This window comes from Trachypithecus francoisi, unplaced genomic scaffold, assembly GCF_009764315.1.
Source record: "Trachypithecus francoisi isolate TF-2019V2 unplaced genomic scaffold, Tfra_2.0 Lachesis_group12, whole genome shotgun sequence".
Lineage (NCBI taxonomy): Eukaryota > Metazoa > Chordata > Mammalia > Primates > Cercopithecidae > Trachypithecus > Trachypithecus francoisi.
In genome coordinates, this window is record NW_022681457.1 from 26,027,954 (window position 1) to 26,053,897 (window position 25,944).

Here is a 25,944-nt window from a genome sequence, read left to right on the forward strand (position 1 = left end):
GGCATGTCGCGGAGATTAAATGATAATGTGCACAACACCGAGCCCGGTGCCGGGCACACGGTGGCTGGTTCCAACAGAAATCTGTGGGTGGAACGCTAGCTAGCCATTGTGATGAATAACATCGAGGAGAGGGAGTGGACCTACACATGGCAGTCCCCTTCTTCCCCAACCGCTGCCAGGCAGACAGCCAGCGTCCTAGAACTTAAAGGACTTTTCGATGGGTGGAACCTGGGCCGGGTGGGCTCCCTAGCGCGGACGGAGGCGGGGAACGCTGGCGGGGGTCTACCTCTCCAGCCACGGGAAGGTCCGTGGGCTCCCCTGCCCGGGCTGGGCCGGTCCCAGAGCAGAGAGAGAGGCTGGTCTCCAGCCCCCGGCTTCCCGGGGGGCAGGTTCTGAGGCGGGAGCCAGGGAGAGAGAGGAGGGGCAACCGGGGGAATTTCTCCGCCTCTCTCTCTCTAGTTCCATAAATCACCGCAGCCGCCGCGGCGGCCCAGCCGGGAAGTGCACAGAGCCGGAGCGCAGCGTGGTGGCACCAGACGCCTCCCTTTCCCCACGGCTTGCTTTCTTTCTTTCAGTTGTGTGGGTTTGTGAAGCCTCCCCTTTCCCTCCTCGCTCGGGTGGCTGCCCCAGCCTCGCAGTCCGGCCGCCGCTCCTCCTCCCCGGCGCCGCCGCCCGCCCTCGCCGCTGCCTGCTAGCTGCGCCGGGACTCGCAGGAAGCGAGAGCCCCGCGGCTCGGCTCGGGCTCCGACTCCGACTCAGATTCCGACTGTCAGCCCCGGGGCCCGCGCACCCCGGCCTGCGGGCGCCCCGGCTCTCGGAGACGCCCTCTGCGCCGCGGGGGCCGTGTGGGCGCCGGGCTCCGGGGACAGCTTGGGCGGCCGCCTCCTCCACCCACCGCCGCGGAGCCCCGCGATGGTGGCCGCCCGCGCTCCGGCGCTGTAGCCGGGCGCCTCCTAAGTTTGGGAGCCGCCGCCACCGCGACGCAGAGCCGAGCCTGCAGCAGAGGAAGAAAGTTTTGCGGGGTGCGCCGAGCGGGCCCTGGGCGCACCTCCCGCGGCCCGCTTCCCCGCGCCCGGAGCCCGTCGGCGGGGAGTTGGGGGAGGCAGCATGGCCCGCCAGCCGGACGAAGAGGAGACTGCCGGGGCCCGGGCGCTGCGGCCGCCCCTCTGGCTGCTCTGCCTGGTCGCATGCTGGCTTCTGGGCGCCGGGGCCGAAGCCGATTTCTCCATCCTGGACGAGGCGCAAGTGCTGGCGAGCCAGATGCGCAGGCTGGCGGTCGAGGAGTTGGGGGTCGTCACCATGCAGGTAAGTGGCCCCCGAGCTGGCCAGACATCCCGCCTTTCTCCTTTGCGCAAAGCCCCATCCCACTCCCCGGTACAAGTCCCCTGGACTGTGTGCATCGGCTCCTTGCATGCACAGAGCCCGGCTTCCCGTCGGACCCCTCTGTCCTCTGTGCAGACCCCCTGACAATACACCAACTCTTCTTCCATGCACTCGTCTACTCCTGCCCTTCTCTGCAGAATTCCCTGCCCTTTGCACGGAACCCACTTGACCCTGCACAGACCCCGTCTTCTGAGTACCAGCTCCTTCATCTCGTCAAGGATTCTTCAGTTTCCTCGCACCTCTTTTCTAATTTGCACACATTTCCCATGCAGGCTTGTTTTCACCCTGCCACCCCTGCAAACTCCCCTCCCTCCTTGTGTCCCCATCCCAGAGCAGCCAGCCCCGTCTGGCTCGGACGATTTTCCGAACTCCCCACCCTACCCCCTAGACCGCGTCCTCGCGTCCCCCTGACCGAGGCGCACCGATGGGCGCTGGGAGGGAAGGCGCCGCAGCGTACGCAGCTGCCCCGGGGACACCTAGGTCCTGGCGGAGAGCGGCCCTCCGAGTGGGCTCCGCGCTCCTTTCCCCGCCCGGGAGCATGGCGGGAGGGGCTGGACTGGTAGATTCCCGGTAGACTTCCGACTCTAATCCTGCTGGGGGACTCTTTTTGTTGCTTTCCGCATATCCTGCTGTGGTTTGCGTGTTGTCTGCTGTATGATTTTTGTTTCGTGTGTGCCTTTTTGGGTCTAAGAGAAAGGGAGCAAAGTGAATAAGGTTCCCATTTCTCCAAATTGTTTATCACGTCCGTCCTCCTCGGGAGAGGAAGGGAGGGTAACAGAAAAACTGCCCGCAGCTAGTAAGGAATCCTGATGATGTTACTCACGACCAACAGTAGTAAAAATTGCTGAACACCAACCACCTGGAGATTCTTCCCCGCTGTTATTTTAATCCACTTGGCCATAAAGGCCCACTAGATTAAGAGAGGTTGAGATGACATTCCCAGCCTGAAACCTTTGCTATAACATTCTTAGATAAATTAACACCATTCTGTTATACATTCTAACAATCATGGGGATGAACGTGGTCTTCGAAAGATCGAAGTTTCCAAGAATGCGTTCTTGGAATAGGTTTCTGATTTCCATCTTATTGTGACCACTCTTTCTACCTCCCACCGGGAGAGGTGTTTAAGTCACTTTTGGGATTTAGGTTTCTTCTTTCTTCTTCTTCCTCATCCTCCTCTTCTCTTTTTTTCTTCCTTCTACTTCCTCCTTCTCCTCCTTCTTGTTCTCCTCCTCCTTCTTTTCTTTTTCCTTCTTCCTCCTTCTTCTTTCCACTTCCCCACACCAGTCTCCTCCCACAAGGTTACAATTTTCCTGAGGCAAGTTCCACAGACCTTTTCTACTGTAGGGAAAGACCACTGGGGTTATTTTTAAGGGTGATGTTGAGGACTGAAGAGTGGATTTTGAAAGGTAATTTTGCATTTATTTGCAGACACCCGGCCCTGAAGTGCAATGGAGTTGGGTTTTCTTGATTTGCATAATAATAGATAAGCTTTTAAGATGCATCATTCAACTATGCCGATCTTTCAGGTTCAGATTCAGTTGCAATTTTGTCCATATGCATTTTCTGATTTCTGATTATTGCTGAGTTCTTAGGAGTGAAGTGACTTTTAGAAAAGATGGAAAGCTAGGATTAAAAAAAAAGTGGTGAATGTTTCCATTCAGAGCACAAACAGAATTGTAGTTTTGCATTGAGGCACCTCTTTTAATAAAGGAAACTTAATATATTGGAGTTGTGGACTCTGATTGTAGGATTTGTAGGCATTTGCCACCTTCTCTCCATCACTAGGGCTGGACAAGAAATCTTAGGATTCTCCCCTACCCGCCCCCCCACCATGCCTTTTCCTTGTAAGCTAAGGACTTGCTTTTTCTAAGATGCTGACAGCCGTTTTACTGTTTCTCACCCAGTCCTTGACAAAAGGTGAAATTGGATCCCAACACATTGTCATTCAGGTAGGGATCCTAAGCAAATGTAGTTTTAAAAGGCTTCCCTGTTGAAAAAGAGACACTTCGAAAAAAAGCTCTGATCGGTGGGGGGTTTGTGCCCAAATGGCCCTTTATCTCCTCCCAACTGGCCTCTTTCTAACACCTTTGCAACCTCATTGTGGAAACAGACCTCCTGTGGACAGGGTTTTGTCTGGCAAAATGTGAAGTGGCTTCTCTCCTTTTTTGAAAGGAGACACACATACTGTATTTAAATTCTAGTTCTTGAGCTGTACATTGATCTGCCACTTGCTTCTATCTGGGAAAATTGCAGAAAGTGTCTCTTTTTAATTTAGTTAGACTGGTTAAAAAATAGTCGAATGCAGGTTAGATTTCTGACCTCAGAACAAAGATTTTGAGCCCCACATTCTCATCTGTAAATCTTTGGGATTTGTTCAGTGGGTCTGAAATTATGTGGGTTTAGTTACCTAAAGCGTAGGTTATATAGCCCTCTCTGCAGCATGTTGGATTTTCTAGATGTGGAGCTAATCTGTTTTTCAGAGGTAAGTCTCACGTAGGCTTTAAGGTCTGACTTCCTACGAAGATGATCGGGGTGTGGGTGGAGAGGGGGACAGTTGTGTCTCTTTGGAAAAGAATGTCTTCCCTTGCTTAAAGGATTGACTCCTTTCATTTGACCTTGGTGTTTTGAGCATAGTTACAGGCCTTTCAGGACAGCATCTCACTTTATGAGAAACGTTCTATAGGTCTCTTTATATGTAAAAAGTCAATGTTCAGACTTTTATATTGCTTTTGCTGCTGAAATTCTCGAAAGACAATTTTGAAGTTTGAGAAATTACAAAGTAGCCCTCAAACCAGGCCTGTTGTTTTGCAGTATTTCGAGTGGCAGCACTTACTGCTTATAAGGAGTTGCAAGGGGGTAATTTTACAAAAACAGAAACCTAGCCTTCTTTCAGCACTATAGTTTCCCATGACGTAGTTTTTGCACTTGCTGATAGAGAAGACAGTTTGAAAAGCATCTATCTTGAAGATTTTCTTGGAAAATTCTCTAATGGGGCTGCCTACTCATGATTTTTGTTGTTCCTTTTCAATAATGGACAAACTGTTTTTTAAAAATCTTTAAATAAGTTGTGCCAACCAGTTTAGCCAGTGCTCTGGGAAAGCTGTCACTGAATACTGTTCCCCTGGCAGCAGACATCATACATCATGAATAAAAGTCAAAAACCTAATCATCATCTCCTCACTGGTCTGGTGCAGAGGAACCATGATGGCGTTGAGGTCTGGGAGCAGTAAGTGGCTGTGTTCAGGGAGACGTGTTTTGCCTATTTATTCGTGCAACAAGTTTTTATCAAGCAGTATCGTGGAGTGGAAAGAGCCCCACATTGGATAGGTAGAGACCTGGATTCCAGCTCTGCCATTTGCAAGTTGGGTGATTTTTATCTATAAAATTGAGGATGGTGATTCTTCCTCAAGATTTGCTCTGTGGACGTAAAGGAAATAGTGCGTGTAAAGGCATCTGTTAATATTAAATTGGGACTGAGAAATATTGATGGATGTGGTTGTTCTCAAATGGAGAAATAATTATTGAAAGCTTACTGAGCATGGAGCTCTATGCTGGGTATTCAGGGGATGTTTTACAAGGACATATTCCAGCACAACTCCTTAAGGAGTTTACATTCTGGAGGAGGAGATAAGATTGCACAGGTAAACCAGCTAAATCACAATGCCTGCTTGTTAGAAGGCATATCTGGCTCTGGGAGCCATTTCGCCAGGCACTTATAAGGCCCATTTAACATTATAGGACAATACAGGCTTCCTAACAGCAAGGGCCTGGCACGTGGCCAGTGCGCCTGCCTTAAAGTTAGCCCAACTCTGCCGGGCTGGGCACGCTTACTATGAACTTGGCAGACAGAGCAGCAGGTTGGTCATACAGCTGCTGGATAGGGCCTGGGAGGGAGGGAGGAGCAGTGTTTCTTCCAGTCAGGGCAGAAGAAATACCAGAAGCAAGAACTGGAGCTTCAACTCCAATTGAAGAAAAAGCAGCAGCTAGAACAGAGGCGTGTTCAGGAACTGAAGGACTCAGCTGGGGCAGAAGTGTCAAAGATATAAAGCAATGTTGTAAATAGTGACTACAGCTGGAAGTAAAGAGCAACCCTTCTTTGTATGCAGTAAAACAGCAATGCACTAAATTCATTATTTCATTTTTTTTTTTTTTTTTAAGAGACAGGATCGTTGCTCTGTTACCCAGGCTAGAGTGCAGTGACGTGATCATAGTTCACTGTAACCTCAAACTCCTGGGCTCAAGCAATCCTCCTGAGTAGCTGAGACTACACGCGCATAGCACCACACCCTGCTAATGTTGTTATTTTTTGTAGGTATGGAGTTTCACTGTGTTGGCCAGGCTAGTCTTGAACTGCTGGCCTCGAGTGATCCTCCCACCTTGGCTTCCCAAAGTACTGGAATTACAGGTGTGAGCTACTGTGTCTGTGTTGCATTATTCATTTTCGCATATATCCAACAAACTTTTGGGGAGCTTCTGCTCTATGAAGGGTCTTGGGTTAGATTAAACTGGCAGTCAAAGGTGACTAAAGCCTGACCCATGCACTTAATCTCTCAACTAATGATGGAAATAGACACAAAAAGAGGCATTATGATACAGGTGGTTAGCAAGAGGCATAGAGGCGTTACACTGCAGTAGGTTAGTGCAGTGGTAGAGAGAGAAACAGGATATTGTGGGAGCGTAGAGGAGCCTTGCCCAAGCCCCTTTGGTGAAGTCAAAGAAGTTAGCTACTTCTCCATTGTCCTTTTCAGTGAAATGTCCACATACACCGGCCAGTCCTGAAAGCAGGAGCAGCTGTTGCTGCTGCTGCTTTACACATGAAGGGTAGCCAAATCAGTAGTTCATCAGATGTTTCTGATTCCTTTGGTGACACTGGACAAGGTAGCTGGTGTATCTTGAACACCTGAACAGGACTCTGACTCCTGTGCCCCTTCGTATGGCTCCCATGTTTCATGTCTTTGGCCATTATCCTAGAGCTTCTGTGGTTATTGGACATAAATATCTTGCTGGCTCTATTGTAACTGCAAGCTGGTTTGCAGTCATGTTTGGTAAGATGTGTAATTTCCTCTAAATCACATGCATCATAATAGGACAGGGCTGGTTTAGAATGATTTGAATGTGTAAATTATGCAATATAGAACATTTTCGAAGGAAAAATCACCTGTATATGCAAATAATGTAGTTTGATTCTATGCCTTGTGTACCATATAAGCCTTAGTGGAAAAACTGCTGTGTTGCTTTCTTTTGAAAATGGATATTTAGAATAGAAGAAAACTGACCATTGACAGACGGATGACTCTGAGTTGAACTTGTCAGGAATGAGCCCAAGAAAAAGCATGTTGAATGACTTCTGCTAAACTGTCTTTGTTGTGCTTAGCACTTCCTCGACTTCCTTCTCACTAATGCCTATCTTAGCTGGCCTTATTCCTTGTGCTTATTATGTTTTTCCTGCCAATAGTACTTGAGTCTGGAAGGGCTTGGGGGAGGGAGTGGAGATGGTTTTACACTTTGTAACATGTTGGTGCTATTTCTGGTTGCTGCTTGAGGAGTTCCTTCCTTGAGCTTAAGTGGACTAGCAGGCAGGAACCTTGCAGAACTCTGGAATTTTGGTATTAGATGGAGTGGGATTTATTTTAGGTGTGCTTGGACCTTGGAGTAAGAATTTATTGAAAGTCAAAATATGAAGGGGCAACAGGGACAAGAATTTTGACTCAGCCAGTTGGTTATTAACCGTGTAACTTCTGGCATGTAATTACATCACTCTGAACTTCAGTGTCCCTGCATTTCATATAGCTGATGGCGGGAAATATCCTTTAAAGGATAACCAAGTGTCTAGCTCAGGGCTTCAGGTAGGAGCAGTCAATAAACAGAAATATACATGTGAGAGCAGTTCATTTAGCGCCAGGGCACAGAACCTGGAAGGTAGTAAACATGTGGCTCCTGAGCTTGAAGGAAACTGAAATCTAATTTGTAGACCTGCAGATTTCAATATGGTCAATCCTCTGCCCCCAGGTTTTTAAGATATGGTTCACAGACCTTTGGATGGGGTGCAAAACCATGCTTGGGACTTTCTGAAGAAAATGCTAGACCTGGCTAATCATAGTTATTTCTTTACTTTTAAACTACAAAGATTTAAAAACATATACAAAGGTAAATAAAATAGCATATGAATATCCACATACCTCTCACCCAGCTTAGACAGTTATTGACTGATGGTCAGGCTGGCTTCATTTCTACCTCTGCCTCCACTTGCTCTTCCCCCCAGATTATTTTGAAGCAGATTCCGGATATCACATAATTTCATCTGTGACATTTTTATTGTATCCTCCTTATTTAATTTCTATATTTGTAATGTTTTATAATATATATAATATATTGGTATACTAGTATATAATATTTACAATTGACAAATAAATATAAATATTTTGGAGGTTGTTTAGGCTACACTTTTTAACAATGATGTGCCTGAATAAAACCGTTGCTGAGTCTCCTAGATGTTTGCAAATTAGCTAATACCTTTGCCCAGCAAATTCCCAGCCTTCCCGATGTAATGCCAAGCTTCTTTGGGGAAGCTCCTCTAGGTCTATCCCTAATTGTGCTGTCTGGCCCTCGATTTCATGCCTGGATTTCCCCACAAGACTGGGAGGGTCCTTGTTTTTCTTAAAGGCTGGCATGTAGTGTAGGCACACACACTGGACTGCTGCAACATGAACCACATCTACTGCTTATCCCTGTTCTCTGCCTCTTCCAGAAGACACAAGTGTCAGAAAAGGACCAAGCAAGATAGCTGTAACTGGGAGAGAAGACAGGCAGATTGAAGAGGACGAGCTGGGCTAATATATAGTATCTTCTGATCAGTCTGTCAGCAAATATTCACTGGGTTCCTCATTACACAGAGGCTGAGAGTAATAGGACATCCAGTGCCTCGCCCTAAGACCGCAGAGCTCTGTCATCCAGAGAGGCTAAACCAACTTGGATGGCTCAAGACAATATAGAAATAAATGCTAAAATATGGGAACCCTGAGTACACCCAGGGTTGCTATATCGAATTCATGTTTCTAGAGGTCAGTTAGACAAAATGAATGAAGTGGACCAGGTGTAGGTAAGCAGGGAGTGGTGCTGGATGTTGCAAGCTGGAGGGCATGTGCCAAGACTGAAGGGAGGCAGGACCACTCAGCTACTCTGTTGCCCAGTAGCCATGTGGGTCCAATGTTGTCACATGACTTTGTTTTTTATGAGAAGCTGGGTGTCTGTTTTTTCCATAAAATATCTTTAAATTTTTGGCAACGAATTCAGTTTAAAAAACAAAAACAAACAAACAAAAACACACACACACCATGTGGGCCAAACCAAACATGTCTGCAGACTGGATAGGGCCAGAGGCCACCAATTTGCAGTGTCTGGGTTAGGATTATTCAGCGGATTCCAGAAAGAAAACGCAGGGCTTGTGTGCTGGTTATGGGGAGGCCAATTTCTTTGTGATACAAAGAAGAACTTTCTGATAGAAGAGTTCTAGAATGGATTGCTTTGAGAGATGAACTTGTCATCATAATGACTTCAACAAGATGAAGGTTTACTTGGTGCCAGGCACTATGTTAGGTTTGAGATACCTACCTATCAGTTAATTTCTGATGTAATGAATGTTATGAGAGGAGTTTCGGGATGCTTGGAGAAAATGTCAGGGATGTTAACCTATTTAAGGGCACAGAGGGATTCTGGCAGGCCTCCCTGAGAAAGTGGAATGAAGTAGGAGTTGGTTAGTCAGAGTGGACTTCCCAAAAGGCTCCTTTTTGAGGAAAAGTGTAGCACCTTTGATGAGTGGAAAGATGGCATTATGGTTTTGGAGTTTAGAGAACTAGTTGGAAGAAAGGGCATAAATAGAGGTGGGGGAAATAGGCAGAGGTCAAGCTAGGGGGTGTTTCTTAGATCCTTCATGTCAGTAAAGACTTGTTACATGGCAGGCAGCAGAACACTCAACTCACACTGGCAAGAAAGGAAGCTACTGCCCTATGCAATTGAAGTGTCTGGGGTAGATCTTTGGGCAGGACTGGATTAGGGCTCAAAGCATGTGGCCAGTACGCTGTTTTTCTCTCTTTGTATGCCTACTTCTTAAATAGGTTCTCCCCTCTATTTCAGTATGGCTGGCAGTAGCTTATCAATGTTGGGAACTAGCTGCTGCTTGTGCCTAAGTTCTTTGTATTTGGAGGTGAGGTGCTCTGAGAAAAAACAAAAATCTGGAGAAAGCTTAGAACCTAGAAAACTCAGCCAAAGTGACTTCAGACTCAGACACTGTTCAGCAGTCACCAGTTGCCAAGGCCTGCTACATTTCTGGGTTCTGCCTCCCCAAGTTTAGTTTGATCCTGCAAGGTGGACTCCCTGCTTCTGGTCCAAAGACAGGCTGGCTGCCCAGTGTGGTCCCTCCTGTGGATTGGTGCAAATCCAGGCTTAGCAGGCCTGCCATTTCTCCCTGACCTCTCAGATCTACAGATCACTGGCTGCTATGAGAACAGGGATGGACCAGAGAGATAGTCAAATCTGCCCTGCTTGTTTTTTACAAATGTTCATTTTACAGAAACTAAGACCCAGCGAGGAAGTGGCTCTCTGGAGATCATACCAGTAGTAAGTGATAGATTTAGAACTCATGTTTTGGTTTTAGTCTCTCGTTTTATGACCCTTTTCATAATATTACACTGTGGGAGTCCCCCTTTCCCCCCATTTTTCTCTTAGAATGGAAAAGGAAACGACGTAGTAGTATACATTCCTCTTCTGAAAAGAACGTTTGGCTTAATGATTTAATGGCTGCGAACTTAAAGCTGATGGTCTAATTTGACAGCTGACTAGATTTTTAAGTTGCTAAATACCTAGAAGTCAGTGAGTCAGTGAAGAAAGTTAAAAAATTCTTAGACTTACTAGAATGTTGTTAGATTTTTTTAAGTGCAAACTTAACTGGTCAATAACTATCATTGTGAACCAGTACCATCGAAGCATTTTTTTTTTTTCTGAAAAGGTAAGTTATTTTAAAACTACTTTAGAGGAGGAATGACTTTGTTTTGTGTTTGTTTATGTAAAAGCCGCAGAAGAAAATTGTACCTGTAATTTTCAGGTAAAGTTCTATTTAGAAATTGGGTTTTGTGACCTACCTCTCTCTCCCTAGTCATTAAGGGGATATGAAGTTGTTTCTTTCTCTCTCTCTCCTTTTTTTTTGTGTGTGTGTGTGAAAATTGCAATAGGATTACTACTTTGGAGGAATGGTTCATTTAATCTGATGATGAAACAAACTAAATGTCATTTAAATGTTTCTTTACCTTGCCCTCTTTTTTTCTGAGTTCAAAGGTAGCTTTCTGTACTTCAGATGTACACAGTCAAATGATTTCCGAGTTAATTACAGTTTGAAAAGTCCCAACACCTAAATACCAGAGTGGGGAATGTAAAAAGTAGCTTATGGTCCATATTTCTCTGGAAATAGTATGCTTTATTGTAATTGTAGAGGGGAAGCCAGGGGAGTAAATTCTTATCTTGTACATGATAATGTCTTGGTTCTCTTCCAACCATAACAGTTATTATAAAGATGCAGTCAAAGCCCAAAACAGCAGCCCTGTTTTTTTTCTTTTCTTGCTTCCCCTTGGATTTTTATTTTATTTTATTTTTGCACGGAGTATTTTTAAAGATATTCAAGGCCCTGGTGGAAGGACAGTGAAAATCGGCACACCAGTGAAAATGAATCTGAATTTTTAATTAGGCTTTGAGTTGTTTCTTCAAAGTGTGGAGACATCATTAGTGATGTAAGTCTTGTTGCCTTAGCAGAGACTGACATTTTACTTCAAACGCAGAGAGTGCAGCTGTCCTGTGCAGATAAAAGTCGCCAAGTATGGAATAGCAAGGTGGATTGGTAGATAATTAGCTGTCCCACATTACTGCAGTGTGGAAGAAGCCTGCCAGTCATGGGCAGGAAGGAGGAATTATTAGCAGGAGAAAATCCAAGTGTGTCATAAAGCAATTTGGAATCACTTCAGCTGTGGCTGAGCTGATAAGGTGCATGTTAAGGAAAAACACAAACTGAGTCTAGTTTATGGTGGCCAACTTTTCTTGCTTTCTTTTAAAAAAAATTTTAATTCAAAAAACCAATTGCTAGAAATTAATGATCTATAAATATGCTGAAATATAGATTCATCAGTCTGCCTTGACTCTGTATATAAAAATTTAACCAGCTTACAGTAGTTTTATTTCTATGTCACTTGAAAATAAGGTGAGGATTCTTTATAGGAAAAAAAATATATTACAGAGAAGCCATGAACCCATGGCAATTACTGTGCTATGTATTACCATTAAAAGATATTTGAGGCCGGGCGCGGTGGCTCAAGCCTGTAATCCCAGCACTTTGGGAGGCCGAGGCGGGCGAATCACAAGGTCAGGAGATCGAGACCATCCTGGCTAACACGGTGAAACCCCGTCTCTACTAAAAAATACAAAAAACTAGCCAGGCGAGGTGGCGGGCGCCTGTAGTCCCAGCTACTCGGGAGGCTGAGGCAGGAGAATGGCATGAACCCAGGAGGCGGAGCTTGCAGTGAGCTGAGATCTGGCCAGTGCACTCCAGCTTGGGTGACAGAGCGAGACTCCGTCTCAAAAAAAAAAAAAAAAGATATTTGAAAAAGAAAATTGGAAGTATATCATCTCTGATATAAATGTATAGTATTTATAAATGGTTTCAGGATATTTTCATGTCCATATTACTGGTAGCATGTCTGTGTATTTAAATATTTTAAGAGTTTTTCTGTGATCACTGCATTCATTTCTAAGGGACCAGAGGTGTAGAAAGACCTGTTGGGTTTCTTGTCCATCCTCTATCATGGACAAGAACTCACATGAAACTTCATGGGATTTTTCCCCCCCACTTGGATTACTCCATGTACCTCTGCCAGGATACTGGCCTTCTTTGTCCTAACACAATCCGCTTTAATGGATTGACTCGCTCTAAAGCCTGTATTTCTCATGACATCCCAAAGACAGGACATGCTGAAATGGGTTCATTTCCATATTCTGCTTGGTGGTGCCTGAACAAGGGCTGTCCTTGGCCACACTGCAGGAGAGAGCCAGTGCTTTCTGCCGCTTGTTCTGCTCCCTTTCTAGGGGACTGTTAGTTACGGAGTTGTTGCTGCCCTGAGTGGTTTTGGGGAAAAACCTGGAAAACATAGATTGGGTTGGTTGGTTGGTTTGTTTTTTGTTGCAGTCTTGGCTATTTGATCCAGAATTGGCTTCACTGAACCATTTGTGAAAAGGGGAAATTTGCCACTTCTGTAGTCTTCGAAGGGTTAGCCTGTGTGCTAATTATGAACCAAACACATTTGGTAGGAGTGTTTTAAACTTGAGATAGTATAATTTCAGATGACTGTGAAAGAGGCAAATACATTATTTGCACACATTCAGATAAAAAAATGTAGGCAAGAGTTACAAGCAGTAAAACATCCTGTAGATGACTTATTAGAGCATGAGCTCTTGCAGGAAAGAACACAGACTTACTCATCTGCGTAGTCCTGGTGGTTACCCCTGTCTGTGTCACATTATGAGGACTCAAAAATTTCTAGACCACAGACATTGCCTAGCAGCTTTTAAATGGTAGACTTTGTAACATTTTAGTAGTTACTCTTACAAATTTAGCTTTTACTACTATGTTTAATGTGTCCATTTCATTACTTTAGAATTACTATGAAATGTCTAGGGTCTTTATCTGCTACTAAAGATTAAGAATGTTTCAGGTGAGTAGAAGTATCTGCTACAGTATCAAGCACATTAGGACTCTAAGTAGACTCTAAGTATTAGTTGGTTCTAATGTTTAATATAGTCACCTAGAGAAAGTTGGGCTACATTTAGGAATGTAAAAAATACAAAAATGATTGTGTACTTGCGAACTAATATACATGGATCTACTTTATCCTAGAGGTTAGAGTTCATTAGTTAATTCACTTCACAAATCTTTATTGAACACAGACTGTGTGCCAAGTATTATGCTTGGATTTATGTTGTCACAAAGAGAGAGACATGGTTCCTACTCTTATGAAATATGCAGCCTGCTAGGTGAAATAGACATTAAACAAACAATCTTATAAATAAATATACGTTGTAAATTTTGAGTAATGTTATGAAGGAAATATGGGGCCTTTAGAAAGAGTACGAAGGGCAGGCTGGGCTGGGTGTGGTGGCTCACTTTGGTACTCCCAGCACTTTGGGAGGCCGCGGTGGCAGGACCCCTTGAGGCCAGGAGTTGAAGACCAGCATGGGCAACATGGTGAGGCCCTGTCTCTACCAAAAAAAAAAAAAGAGTGCCAAGGAGATCTTTTAGAAATTAAGTCAGATATGTCATACCTCTGCTTAAAACTCCCTAAAGGTTCTCATCTGACTCAGTACAATCCTGAATTACTGGTGGCCTTCGCAGCTGGATGTGATCTGGCCCCTTCCACCTTTGTGACCTTATCTTTTACCTCCCCTCCCCCTTGCATACAACTCTGTTCTTTCAGCACTCTAAGCACATTCCTGACCCAGAACCTTTGAACTTTCTGCTCCTCTTGCTTGGGAACAGCAAGAAGTATCCTTGCCAACCCTCTTTGAAACAGCACCTCCCTGGCCCTTCCTCATTGTTTCCTACCCTGTTTCTTTTAGTGTTCGTCATGCCCCCTAACCTGTCACAGGTAAGCACTGTATTGTTCAATGCTATATTCCTGTAGAATGGTGATTGGCTCTTAGAAGTACTCAGTAAATCATTATTGGACAAGGGTGAGCGGGAGCGACAACTCTAAAAGGGAATCTGAAGCAGTGATGGAAAGGAGGGGCCAATCAGGGGAGGGGCTGGGGGCCAAGCAAAAGGAGGAACCAATCAAGGGAGACGTTGGGAAGGGACGTGGCAGAAGGAGGAGCCAACCAGGAGAGAGTATTTGGAGGGTCTAGCATTCGAGCAGAAAGAGGCTTTGTAGAGGTCTTGAGAGACAGGACCTTGGTGTAGTTTAAAAACTGAAAGAAAGCCAGGAGGCTGACGGCGTATGAGCAGAAGGGTGGTGCTAAGGGAGGAGTTTGGATTCTTATTCCTCGTCAATTCAGGTATATTTCCCCCGACTCTTTTAGTCGTGGCCAAAAGTGTACAGTTCTGTGGCATTAAATACTTTCATATTGTCGTGCAAACGTCATGACCATTCATCTCTAGAATTTTTTCATCTTCCCAAACTCTGTACCATTGAACAATAATGCCCCATTCCACCCTCTCGCCAGTTCCTAGCAATCACTGTTCCACTTTCTATCTCTCTGAATTTGGCTACTCTAGGCACCTTATAAAAGTGGAATTAAACAATATTTGTCCTTTTGTGACTGACTTATTTCACTTGGCATAATGTCTTCGGGGTTCATCCATGTATAGCATGTGTCAGAATTTCCTTTCTTTCTAAGGCTGAATAATATTCCATTGTGTGTATATGCCACATTTTGTTTATCCGTCCATCCATCAATGGACACTTGACTTGCTTCCACCTTTTGGCTACTGTGAATAATGCTACTACAAACATGAGTGTACAAATATCTGTTTGAGTCTGCTTTCAGTTCTTTTGAGCATGTGCCCAGAAGTGAAATTGCTAGATCATATGGTAATTCTGTTTAATTGTTTGAGAAACTGCCATACTGTTTTCCATAGTGGATGTACCATTTTAAAACTTTCCCACCAGCAATGGACAAGTGTTCTAATTTCTTCCCCTCCTTACCAGTACTTGTTTTTTGTTTGGTTTATTTGTTTTACAGTAGCTATCCTAATGGGAGTGAAAATACACACTTTTTGTTGAAGTTTCATGAATTTTGAAAATGCAGTCATGTAACCAACACCACAGTCAGGATATACAACAGTAACACCGCTCCCCAAAATTATCTGATGCTGCACCTTTATAGTCAGTCCTTTCCCCACCTGAAACTCCTGGAAACCATCGATATATTCTCCGTATCTATAGTTTTGCCTTTTCCAGAAAAGGATAAATGGAAACATTATGGTATGCATTTTGAGTCTGGCATCATTCATTTAACACAGTGCATTTGAGATTCATCCATGTTGTATGTATCAATAGTTACTTCCTTTTTATTGCTGAGTACCATTCTATTGTACACATATGCCACAGTTTGCTTATCCATTCACCAATTAAAGAACATTTGAGTTTTTGGTAGTTTTTTGTTTTGTTTGTTTTGCTTTGAGACAGGGTCTTGCTCTGTCACCCAGGCTGGAGTGCAGTGGCATGATCACAGCTCACTATAGCCTCCACCTCCTGGGCTCAAGTGATCCTCCCATCTCAGCCTCTTGAGTAGCTGCGACCACAGGCATGCACCATCATGCCCGGCTAATTTTTGTATTTCTTGTAGAGATAAGGTTTCACCATATTGCCTAGGCTGGGAGTTTTTTGATGTTTCAAATCTACTATTAAACATTCAGGGGTTAATAGTGGTTTTGGGTTGAATGTAAGTTTTCATATTTCTAGGGGTGGAATTACTGTGCCATATGTTAAGTGTACGTTAAACTTTATAAGAAACTGCCAGTCTGTTTTCCAAAGGGGCTATATTACTTTGTATTCCCACCAGCAATGTGTGAAAGTCCTAGTTGCTCCACAGCCTCACCACAACTTAGTAGAATCTGTCATTTTAATATTAGTCACTGTAAAATGTGTGAAGTGGTATCTCATTGTGGTTTTAGTGAATATTTCTCTAATGAACAATGATGCTGAGCATTTTTTCATGTGCCTATTTGCCACTAATATATCTTTTTTGGTGAGATATCAAAACCTTTGCTAATTTTAAATTGGGCTGTTTATTATTGATTTTTAAATAATTTAATGATTTTTATTAAATTTGTCGCATTATGCAGTGAGCACCACTATCTGGTTTTATAACATTTCCATAACCCAAAAAAGTTTTCATATATTAATTTATTGTCCAGTTTTGAGAGAGCGTGTGTGCGCACACATATGTATTCAGATGTGCTTTTTATGTTCTGGATGAGGGCTGAATTCTGCTACTACAAATTGGTTTTCTTTCAAATGACATTGTTCTCAAAGGAAATTTGCTTTTATTATTTAAATAATAATGACATCCAGGATTAGAAATAATAAAGTGTAATCCAGGGTATATAAAAATCTTCAAGAAAGCTGTGGGTTTTGCAGTTCTTGTTTGCAGCTAGAAACAAAGCATTGTTTAGGATTTTTGGGTCAATGTGGCCTGCGTAGAATCTTGGGCTTAGTCAGTCAGTCAATCTGTAAGAAACTGTAGATTGAACTTCTATTATGCACAAGCACAGCTTTGGGAGCTGGGAGTACACTGATGCATAGAACAGAGTCCCTGCCTTTGAGGAACTTACATTCTTATAAGAGGGAGATAAATATTTAAACATGTAAACGCTAAGTACAGGTAATGTTGAACCCTGACCATTTCTGTGAAGGACATAAAGTAGGTTAGCATGGAGTTCAAAGAAGGCCTCTTGGGGGTGCTGATATTTGAATGGAGGCATGAATGATGATTGGTAGCAGCCTGAGAGGACCTGTTGTAAGGAATAAAGCGTACAGAGACCTGTGGAGGGAAGGAGATCAGTGTGTGTGAAGGGCTGAACGAAGGCGCTGAAGAAAGTTGGGAATAAAGGAAGATGAGCGAGGATAGGATCACTGTGGAGAACAAGTTTGGATTTTGTTCTGGCTGAAATGGGAAGCCACTGAAGGGTTTTAGGCACAAGAGCAAGGGAGTTGGCTTTTGCTTTGAAGGATCCCTCTGGCTGGTTCCATTTCTTTCTCTCACTCTCTTGGCTCTATCACCCTCTGGCTGTCAGTTTATCCTCAGGCTGGTTTTGCCTGTAGTAAAATGAGTGCAGTGATGCTAGGCTTCCCAGAGGTACAGGACACTCTTCAGGAGAAGAGGGCACCTTTCTCCCCCTAGGCTTTGAAGGATGGCTTGGGCTCACTCTGACTGGACCTTAGTGGAATACAAGAGAATGGGATTACATTAGTTTATGCCAGTCAGGACCTGCTCCTGCAGCCTAAACCTCCTAGAAGTGGGTTGATTCTACTCACATTTTATGACCTACACAATCCAGTGATTTGGATAGCAGAGAGGTGACACCAATATTTACTACAATTATCGCTGTTACCATTCCACTGGCAGTAGAATACAGGGAATGATTTTGATCATTTTGGCTAGTGTTTTGGTTATGCTGGACCTCCTCTTTTAAAAAAAAAATGTAACTGATTATCTACTTAGCACCTGCCATACCTAATTTCAAGACAGACATGAAACATAGGAAGTGCATGGTGGTGTTACGTCAACAATAGTGCCTGGAACTGCTTAATTCATTCGGTTAGTAGGAGAATTCAAATCAATTAGTTTAGAAGGCAATTCTAATACTTTATATATTTGAATATAATTTCAACTTTTTGTCAGGTGATGTGATTGTGGTTTGGAATTGCCCATGTTGGTGGGATCTACATTTTAGAAACACATTATTACAGGTACAGCTTAAAAATATAATATGTTTTATAGCTAGAACTGGGTTTTTAAGTAGCTGGTGGTAGATGCTTTTATGATTTGTGTTTTGTAAGTTTCAGTTCTTTGACCATCTCTGTTTGTCCATCTCTAATTTCTGGTTGGCTGTGTCTGTTCTGTGATGATACTGAGAAAAGTTACAAAGAGAATTGCTACTTTTGGATGTGGTTTTTAAACAGCCTGCAATCATTTCATCTAGTTAGTGAAACTAAAATACATGATTTTTATGAATGATTTTTGAGAGGTTTGTAGTTACCAAAACAAAATCTACCCTGGACAGTTATAGAGGATTCATTGTACAGAGAATCTCATTATGACATAGTAAAATATTATTAAGGAGGTAAAGCATGAAAAACATCCTTTTTGAGTTTATTTTCCTCATAAAAGTTTGTCTTCTATTTGATGCAAATCAAGATTGTATAGGACTTGCAGGTAACCTGGTAAATTTCTTGTTGAATTTTCATTTAGTGTTTTTGCTCATAAATTATTGAAGTGAGAATATTGTGCTACTATTTCCCAAAATGTCTGACATTGAATGAAGAGGTGGGAGGTCTACTAACATAACAACATGTTCCTCCATTATTCTTTCTTTCAATACACATTGTGCATACAGCCTGCCAAGTTGTATGTCTTATCCAGTGAATTCAGGTATCTTCCATTTCATTAGAATTTGACTTTTATACACTGGTTCTCTTAGTTACAAGACTGAGATCAAAATTGTGTAGATAAACATTGAGCTATTCTTACTTTTATCATCACATTAGGATTCTATAAATGTCTTTTTCCTCAAAGCATTCACATCACTGTAGAACACCTTTAAAATATTAGAAATCATTCTCATGTTGAAACAATTTAACCAGGAAAATTAAGTGAATGAGAAACTAAATAATTATTTAACATATATTTAAAGTCTGTTACTAGCCAGATACTCTGGTAGATACCTAAGATAGAAAAGTCAACCAGATACAGCCCTGCTTTCCTGGAGTGAACATTCTACTGGGGGATTAGTTAGCAAACAGGCTGGGAACAGCAGGGGATGAGGGTCAGCTCCGGGAAATCATGGGAAATTGTTCATAAGCAATGGTGGAGATTTTTGCTTGATGGATGCCCATGGGTCATGTTCCCTGGAGGACTGTGTTTGAGGGATTAAGTCTTTTTAAGCTAGTCTGTCCCAAGCTGTATTTCTTATTTATGGCATTTTTAGACAGCCCACGAGTGGCCTGTAAACAATTACTATGCTTCATTCTTCCTCTGTGTGTTTTCTATAAACCTTCAACTTGGTTTTTTATTTCCTTCTTATAACTGAGCTGCCAGTTGCCCTGAGACTTTTTCCATTTTCCAATCTCCCAGGACTGCCCTGCCAGGAATGCTTACCTTTGTAGGCTTTGTGGATGTGCTTTTGAAGGAGGAGTGAGTCCTCCAAACTAAAAGCCATTTTTAAGTAGTGCAGAGACCTTCCCCAAAGGAGGCGAGAGATATGGATGGTTCCAGCAATCCCCAGTTTACAAAGAGTCTGGCTTTCAATGCTCATTTCAGAGTCTGTTGTCTGGAACAACATTCACCTAGAGGAGTTATAAAAGCAGACCCCACTCTCAGGCCAACTCACAAAAGCCTGTTTAGGAGAAATGGGATTTTAATCCAAGCTCTCTTGCTATCCTTCTGAACCTCAGGTTTCTTACTGTAAAAATCAGGGGTGTTTCCACCATTGTTGTAGAGTTAAATGAGATGAGGTTTGTAAGAATATCTAGCACAATGCCTGATGCCAGAGGTCTCAGGAAGTGTTTGCTTTTTCTTCATGTGAGGATATGTAATGCTAAGTCTTCAGAATTTTATACTCTACTCCCCACTTCTAGATTTGAGCAGCCAGGAAGAGTCCTGGTTGTGTGGGGATAATAGATGGGAAGGATGAATCTCCTGTTATTAAGGACGAGGAAAAGGGGAAGTGTTATAATATTATTAGTTCCTATTTATTGAGCATTTACTATGCACTGCATACCATGCTAAGCACAGGTAAGTATTGGCTATTACTACCTAACTCATACATACCCCAGTGGACCAAGCTGGATGTCAGAACGTCCATTCCTAATTACCTTAGCCAAAGGGAGTGGTACAAAGGTACCTAATTCCCTTGGCCAGAGGTACAAATAGCTCTACCTCAGCCCCTGCCCACTTTCAATGATGTCCCTGTCCACCGATCAGGAATAACTATTTGGGGATATTTTTGTCTGTCACTAAGCAGTTTCAGCAAAAAGGGAAGATATTTTTCAAATTCCCAAAGGGCAGAAGCAGCCCTCTCTCTGGTACTGCAGGTCTGACTGGGCATGGTTTCCTCTTGAAATGTCTCCTTGTGATGTTATAACTTAAAAGATGGAGGGCTGTTTGATCCAAGCCCAGGATTTGTTGGCTACAGGGTTTTCGTTAATAGAAAACATTCATGCACCTCTAGGGGGGAGAAATTAAAGCACATACTTCTTCCTGTTTGACCTTCGAACCCTTGCCATTTACATCAAACACTTGCTGGGAGAGAAAGCTAATTTAATAAACTGTGATAGCTTCTTCTCTAACAAGCCTCATTTTAAACTTGGCATTTCCTCCTCAAGCTGATGAGTTTCCGTCTTCTCAGAAGATGTGTGTACCCTTCAGACATCTGAGGGGAGAGAATGTACTTTGTGGGTGGTGCAATGCTTTGCTAACATCATGTTCTCCCTTCAGTGAGTTTCAAAAATATCTCACCTTTTAAGAACAATTACAAAGGAGTCGTGCAAAGGGAGAGTGACTTGGCTTCAGCAAGCCTCAATTTCTTGATTTGTAAAATAGGGATTTTACCTTACCTCAAAGGGTTGTAGTGAAGACCAAAAGCAAGAATTTATATAAAAGTACTTCGTATCATGCTTTTTCAGTTATAACCTTTTATTCTCAGGGAAGTCAGCAAATGCTGGTGGGAACATAGGTGCAGAGCAGCAACATTTTCTCTCTTCAGACATGTACTGAAAATTCTTGCCCTTTAATTTGCAGAAAACCCCCATCCTATGGGGTTCTTGTGTAAAAATTAAAAGAAAAAACTAGAAAAATCTTTACTTAAATAACTTTTAAAAAGTAAATAATTTAATCTGTCTAAAATCTAGAGACCAGTATGATATGACTGTAATATTAATAATGTCTAAAATTTGTTACCCTGCTTAAATTTGGGCAAGGGTTGCTCTCAAATGGTCCAAAGTATAAACATGCAGTCCATGAATGCCAAGGTCCCTCTATATAGTAACTAACCCAAAGCACTGGGAAAAGAAGTACCTTTCTTCAAGGACTGCTTCCTCTCCTTTTTTTTTTTTTTTTTTTTTTTTAAGAAATGGTCTCCCTCTGTGTTACTCTGTTTTCACACTGCTATAAAGAATTACCTGAGACTGGGTAATTTATAAAGAAAACCGGTTTAATTGACTCACAGTTCTGCATGGCTGGGGAGGTCTCAGGAAACTTACAATCATGGTGAAAGGCAAAGGAGAAGCAAGGCATGCCTTACATGGCGACAGGAGAGAGAAAGAAGAGCAAGGGGGGGAAGTGCCACACTTTTATACCATCAGATCTCATGAGAACTCAAGAACTCACTATCACAAGAACAGCATGGGGGAAATCCACCCCATGATTCAGTCACCTCCCTCCAGGACCCTCCCCTGACACGTGGGAATTACAATTTGACATGAGATTTGGGTGGGGACACAGATTCAAACCATATCACCTCTGTTGCCCAGCTCGGCTCACTGCAGCCTTGACCGTCTCTCGTGCATAAGTGATCCTCCTGCCTCAGCCTCCTGAATAGCTGGGACTACAGGCAGGCACCACCATGTCCAGCTAATTAAAAATTTTGTTTTTTGTAGAGCCAGGGTCTTACTATCTTGCCCAGGCTAGTCTCAGACTCCTGGACTCCAGCAGTCCTCCTACCTCAGTGTCCCAGAGTACTGGGATTACAAGTGTGAGCCACTGCATCCAGCCTTTATTATTATTAATAATAATAAAAATTAACAACGAGACACTAGCTTTGCTGTGTTGAACTCATATACTGTACTTGATTTCCTGAAAGTATCTTTCACTAGTGTTCTTTCTTGACAAAAGACGGTTTGAAACTGGAACTTCCCTCAATATTTCTATATGAATTTTAAAATATTTCTGTATGAATTTTTTAAAAGCTTTTTTTAAAAAAAGAAATTTGGAATAAAAGGTGAAGAAAAACATTGTTTTCATCTAGATAGCATTATTCATTTGGAAAAAAGAAGACAGTTGAAGAAACTATTCTATATCTGCAGTTTAAACAACCTATATTTTGGAGATGTTTTACCCTTAGCAAAAAGCTAGTGGAATTCTTTATTGCTTGAAGAATAAGGGCACTTGTATAACTTGAGAAAAATACGGGGAAGGATGACCTTTATTCTGATAGCATGGAGTTGGGTCTCCCTATTGTTTTCTTAAAACAAACCGTTGACCAGCAGCTCTGGCCTCCATGTCCCCTTTGGCCTTTGTCTGTGGGTACATTAATGCCACTGGACAAGACCAAATGGCTCCTGGCTTCAGATCTCTCCAGGCCAATCTCACAGGATGAGTTTTCCTGCTCATCACATTCCTTCTTGGAGATATACTCCTCCCTGTTCTGACACTTCATCATATGCCACACGGAAACAATAAGCTCCAGGTGCCCAACAGCGCTGTGCCGTTACTCCGCTTATCGTTAGAGTTAACGTCAGTATAAAAGACAGCACTGCCACTGAAACTGCCCAGGCTTCCTGTCCAGTTATTTGTCTTCTGGCACAAAGATGATTATCAGGTCCATTTTTTCTTAGCCTAGTTTAATACTGGCGAGTCGTGGAGGACATGTTGATTAGAAGAGAACAGGGAATTTATCCTTGAAAATTCAGCTCTGACATAGCCTTCTCTAGAAAGATGCCTGTTTTCCTACACCTAAGCTTGGGTTGCCCTTGTGAGATACTTAGCAGTAGAGACTACATCTGCTTTCCCTGAATCCATACCTTCAATAGTGCCCAAGCCAAGACTAAGCCCTCAGTAAGTGCTGAAGGAATGAATGAATGAATTTGGAAGGAAAGACTTGGGGCTCCACTTAATCTCTCTGGATCTCTTTCCTGACTTGTAACACAGGAGTTGTTAATATCTGTGTCACAGAGCTTTCGTCACATTGAATGAAATGTCTCTAAAATCCCTTTGTGAACTGGGAAGTCATTTGCATATCTTATAAGTATTTGGAAATACTTTTTGAGTGAAAGATTTTTTGTTTTATGGATAGCTAGGTAAATAAAAGGACATTCCACTTAATACTATGGGTAAACTTGCTTTTTGTGTAACTTTAATTCTTCTCTAGAAGGAGGTGATCACGAAGAAATAATGAAGTGAAGAGCTGATTCGTTCATGAAGCCAGTGTGATGACCCATGAGGGGCTTAATAAATATATAGTCAAGCACTTCACTTACCTATTTTGAAAAAGTGCATTGCACGTTTTATTGGAAAATTACTTGTTACATTTTGTGCTTCCTATTTCTAAAGATTTGGGAGACAGTGTGCAAAGTGCATATTACCACACGGGGAACTGTTACACCTCTCTTCTTATGACTTAGAGGAAGAAATATTTTTGCAAGGGTTATGGCCCATAGCTCGACAATATGAGAATGCAAGTGAAGGAAAGGAATTGTGCAGATACCAAATGGCTCAACCCAGGGGTTGTGGCAGCCTCACTGGACAGTTTTGTCTACCCCTTCTTTTCCCCAGGGAATTACCAAGAAGAGTGGAGGCCCCCTGCCACTAATTTTAAATCCTCCCTCCTCCCTGCCACACACACCTTTTCTCCTCCCTGCAGTGGATTTACACACATTTTGTGGGGCTGATTTAGTGAGCTCGTGGTTCTCATAATCTCCTTATAGAAGTGTATGCACATTAAGAGGACCTATTTAATAGACACGGCTGCCTCTGTGAAAGAATGCTTTGTGGAAGGGAGCCTTTGTGTATTTCTCCATCTCAGCAGTTCCTGGGGCGCTTCCCAAGTCTCTCTGACACCGAATGGCAGAGCTGGGAAGGACCTGCTCCAGAATAATGGGAGGGAGCGGTGGGACGAGGGAGGTGGCGGCCAGCGTTGGAATGTGGAGACCAGGGTATTGGCACTTCAAGAGCTGAGCATCTTAACATTTTCTCTTCTTCTTACCCCCAGCTGGGGACTTTGCATTTGCAATGAGGGCCTCACTACTTTGAGCCCTCGTGAAAGTGGATCACTTTAAGCCCACAACAATGGTGGCTTCTTATCCTCTTAGTTAATGCTTTAAATAACTTTTCTTTTAGACCAGGTAGGGGCTTGTAAAGTGGGACAGTGGCTCTGGCTTTGCCTGGTAAGACACATGAAATTTTCTCATCTTTTCTAACTATCTTCTCTCTCTTGTTTTCTCTGAATTTGAAAGAAATCTCTGCATTGGTAAATGTGGACAAGTCAAGCTGTATTAGTGACATATATCCGGCAGTGGTCACAGACGAGGTTTATTTACATAGGATAGCAATTCTCAAGCTCCCCAACAACATCCCAAAGCTTTGGGATGGTTCTCATGACAAAGAATTTACATTTCTCTTTCTTTAGTTTGATTTGGAAGCTCCAAACTAGAATTTAGCCATGTAGTAGCTGCTTTTATTTGCTACCTATTACCTACCAGTGAAACCACAAGGCTAGTGGAATTCTTTATTGCTTAAATTGACAGGATATGGTTACTTAAATTGCTAGGAAAGGGGGGAAAATCTCCTAAGGACCACAATTTATTGGTAAGTAGGACTTAAAATAGTGCTCACATTTTTGAGTGTTTTTTTATGTGCCACACATTATGCTAAGGGTTAGAGTTCTATTTCTAATGCAAATAGCTACTAACTTCGGAAAGAGAAATGACTTATCTAAGATGTGAAAGCCACAAAGTGGTAGATGTGGGATTCAAACCCATGTCAGCTTCTGCTTGAGCACTTAGGATTATAACATTAATTGATTCAGCGTTTAGTGAGCCCCATAATATTTGCTGTCTGCATAAATCTTGTTTCTTTGTGTAGTGGGCTCTTTGTGTGGGGGCGCTCTGGAGAATATGGGCATGGGTTATGAGAGGAACTGGTATTAGTTACAGCTCAGTCAACTGGAAATACTTTACAGATCCAGTGGTTGAAAATACATTTGTTTAGATCAGTCCTCTGTTCCAAGTAGGCATGTATTGGAAACCAACCTCCCCTCCCCTGCTTAGGGAGAATGGAATGTATGAATGTAGTAGAAGTAACTTGAAAACTGGAAATGAATGCAAATGTAAAGTATTATTGTCGTCATTATTAGAGGAAGGAAAAGCGAAAAGGAAAGAAAACCCGAGGATAGAATGCTAAATTCGAGCCTTAGCTAAGTTTATTACAGTATACAATGTCTATGCTATATTCTGGAATTCCTTCCTCATGTGTTAGGAGAAGCTCTCCTATATAACTTAGTTTATTTCTTTTTACCTTCTCTGTTGAAATAAAATGGCTACTATCTCTTCATATGTACTTGAAAGACTAAGTTCTCCCTTATCTTCCAAGTGTGAATGGCCACACAAAAGAGTATGTCCGCAATGTACTTGGTCTGTCTGCCTGGATTGAGGTTGGCAGATGGACTTTTTGCCCTCAGTTCTTGATAGGGAGAGAGATGGAATGATAGATACACATGGACAGAAAGAGAGCAATACAGTGCTGCTTATTTGACTCCGAGCTAAGAGAATTATCTTTTTTTTTTCTTGACCCTTTTTGAACCTGAGGTGCTATAATGAGTTTTCAAAGGGCCCTAGCACCAAAGTCCTCAAATTTCTTCATCTAAGCCTACTTTTTTTCTTCTTTTTCTTCAAGCTATGACTGTGTCTCCTACTTTTCCCATTTCTTCCCAGGCTTGTCTTTCACAAAGAAATACAACAAAAGTTGGAATACCTAATCCATTAAAAGAAAAAAAGAACGTGTATGAACTTTTCTCCTTTGTTGGCTGGG

At 42.7% G+C, this 25,944-nt stretch overlaps 1 protein-coding gene across 2 annotated transcripts in view; it reads left to right on the forward strand.

The window, feature by feature from the left end:
* The first annotated feature begins 492 nt into the window (after window positions 1-492).
* The window catches only part of CACHD1 (cache domain containing 1), a 228,276-nt gene continuing 202,824 nt past the window's right edge, over window positions 493-25,944 (forward strand). The window contains exon 1 of one of the 2 annotated variants that reach the window (XM_033225155.1): window positions 493-1,305. In XM_033225155.1, the coding sequence (XP_033081046.1) occupies window positions 1,108-1,305 (198 nt within the window). In that variant the 5' untranslated portion in view covers window positions 493-1,107. The remainder of the gene's footprint in view (window positions 1,306-25,944) is intronic. The other variant, XM_033225156.1, reaches the window with a different exon arrangement.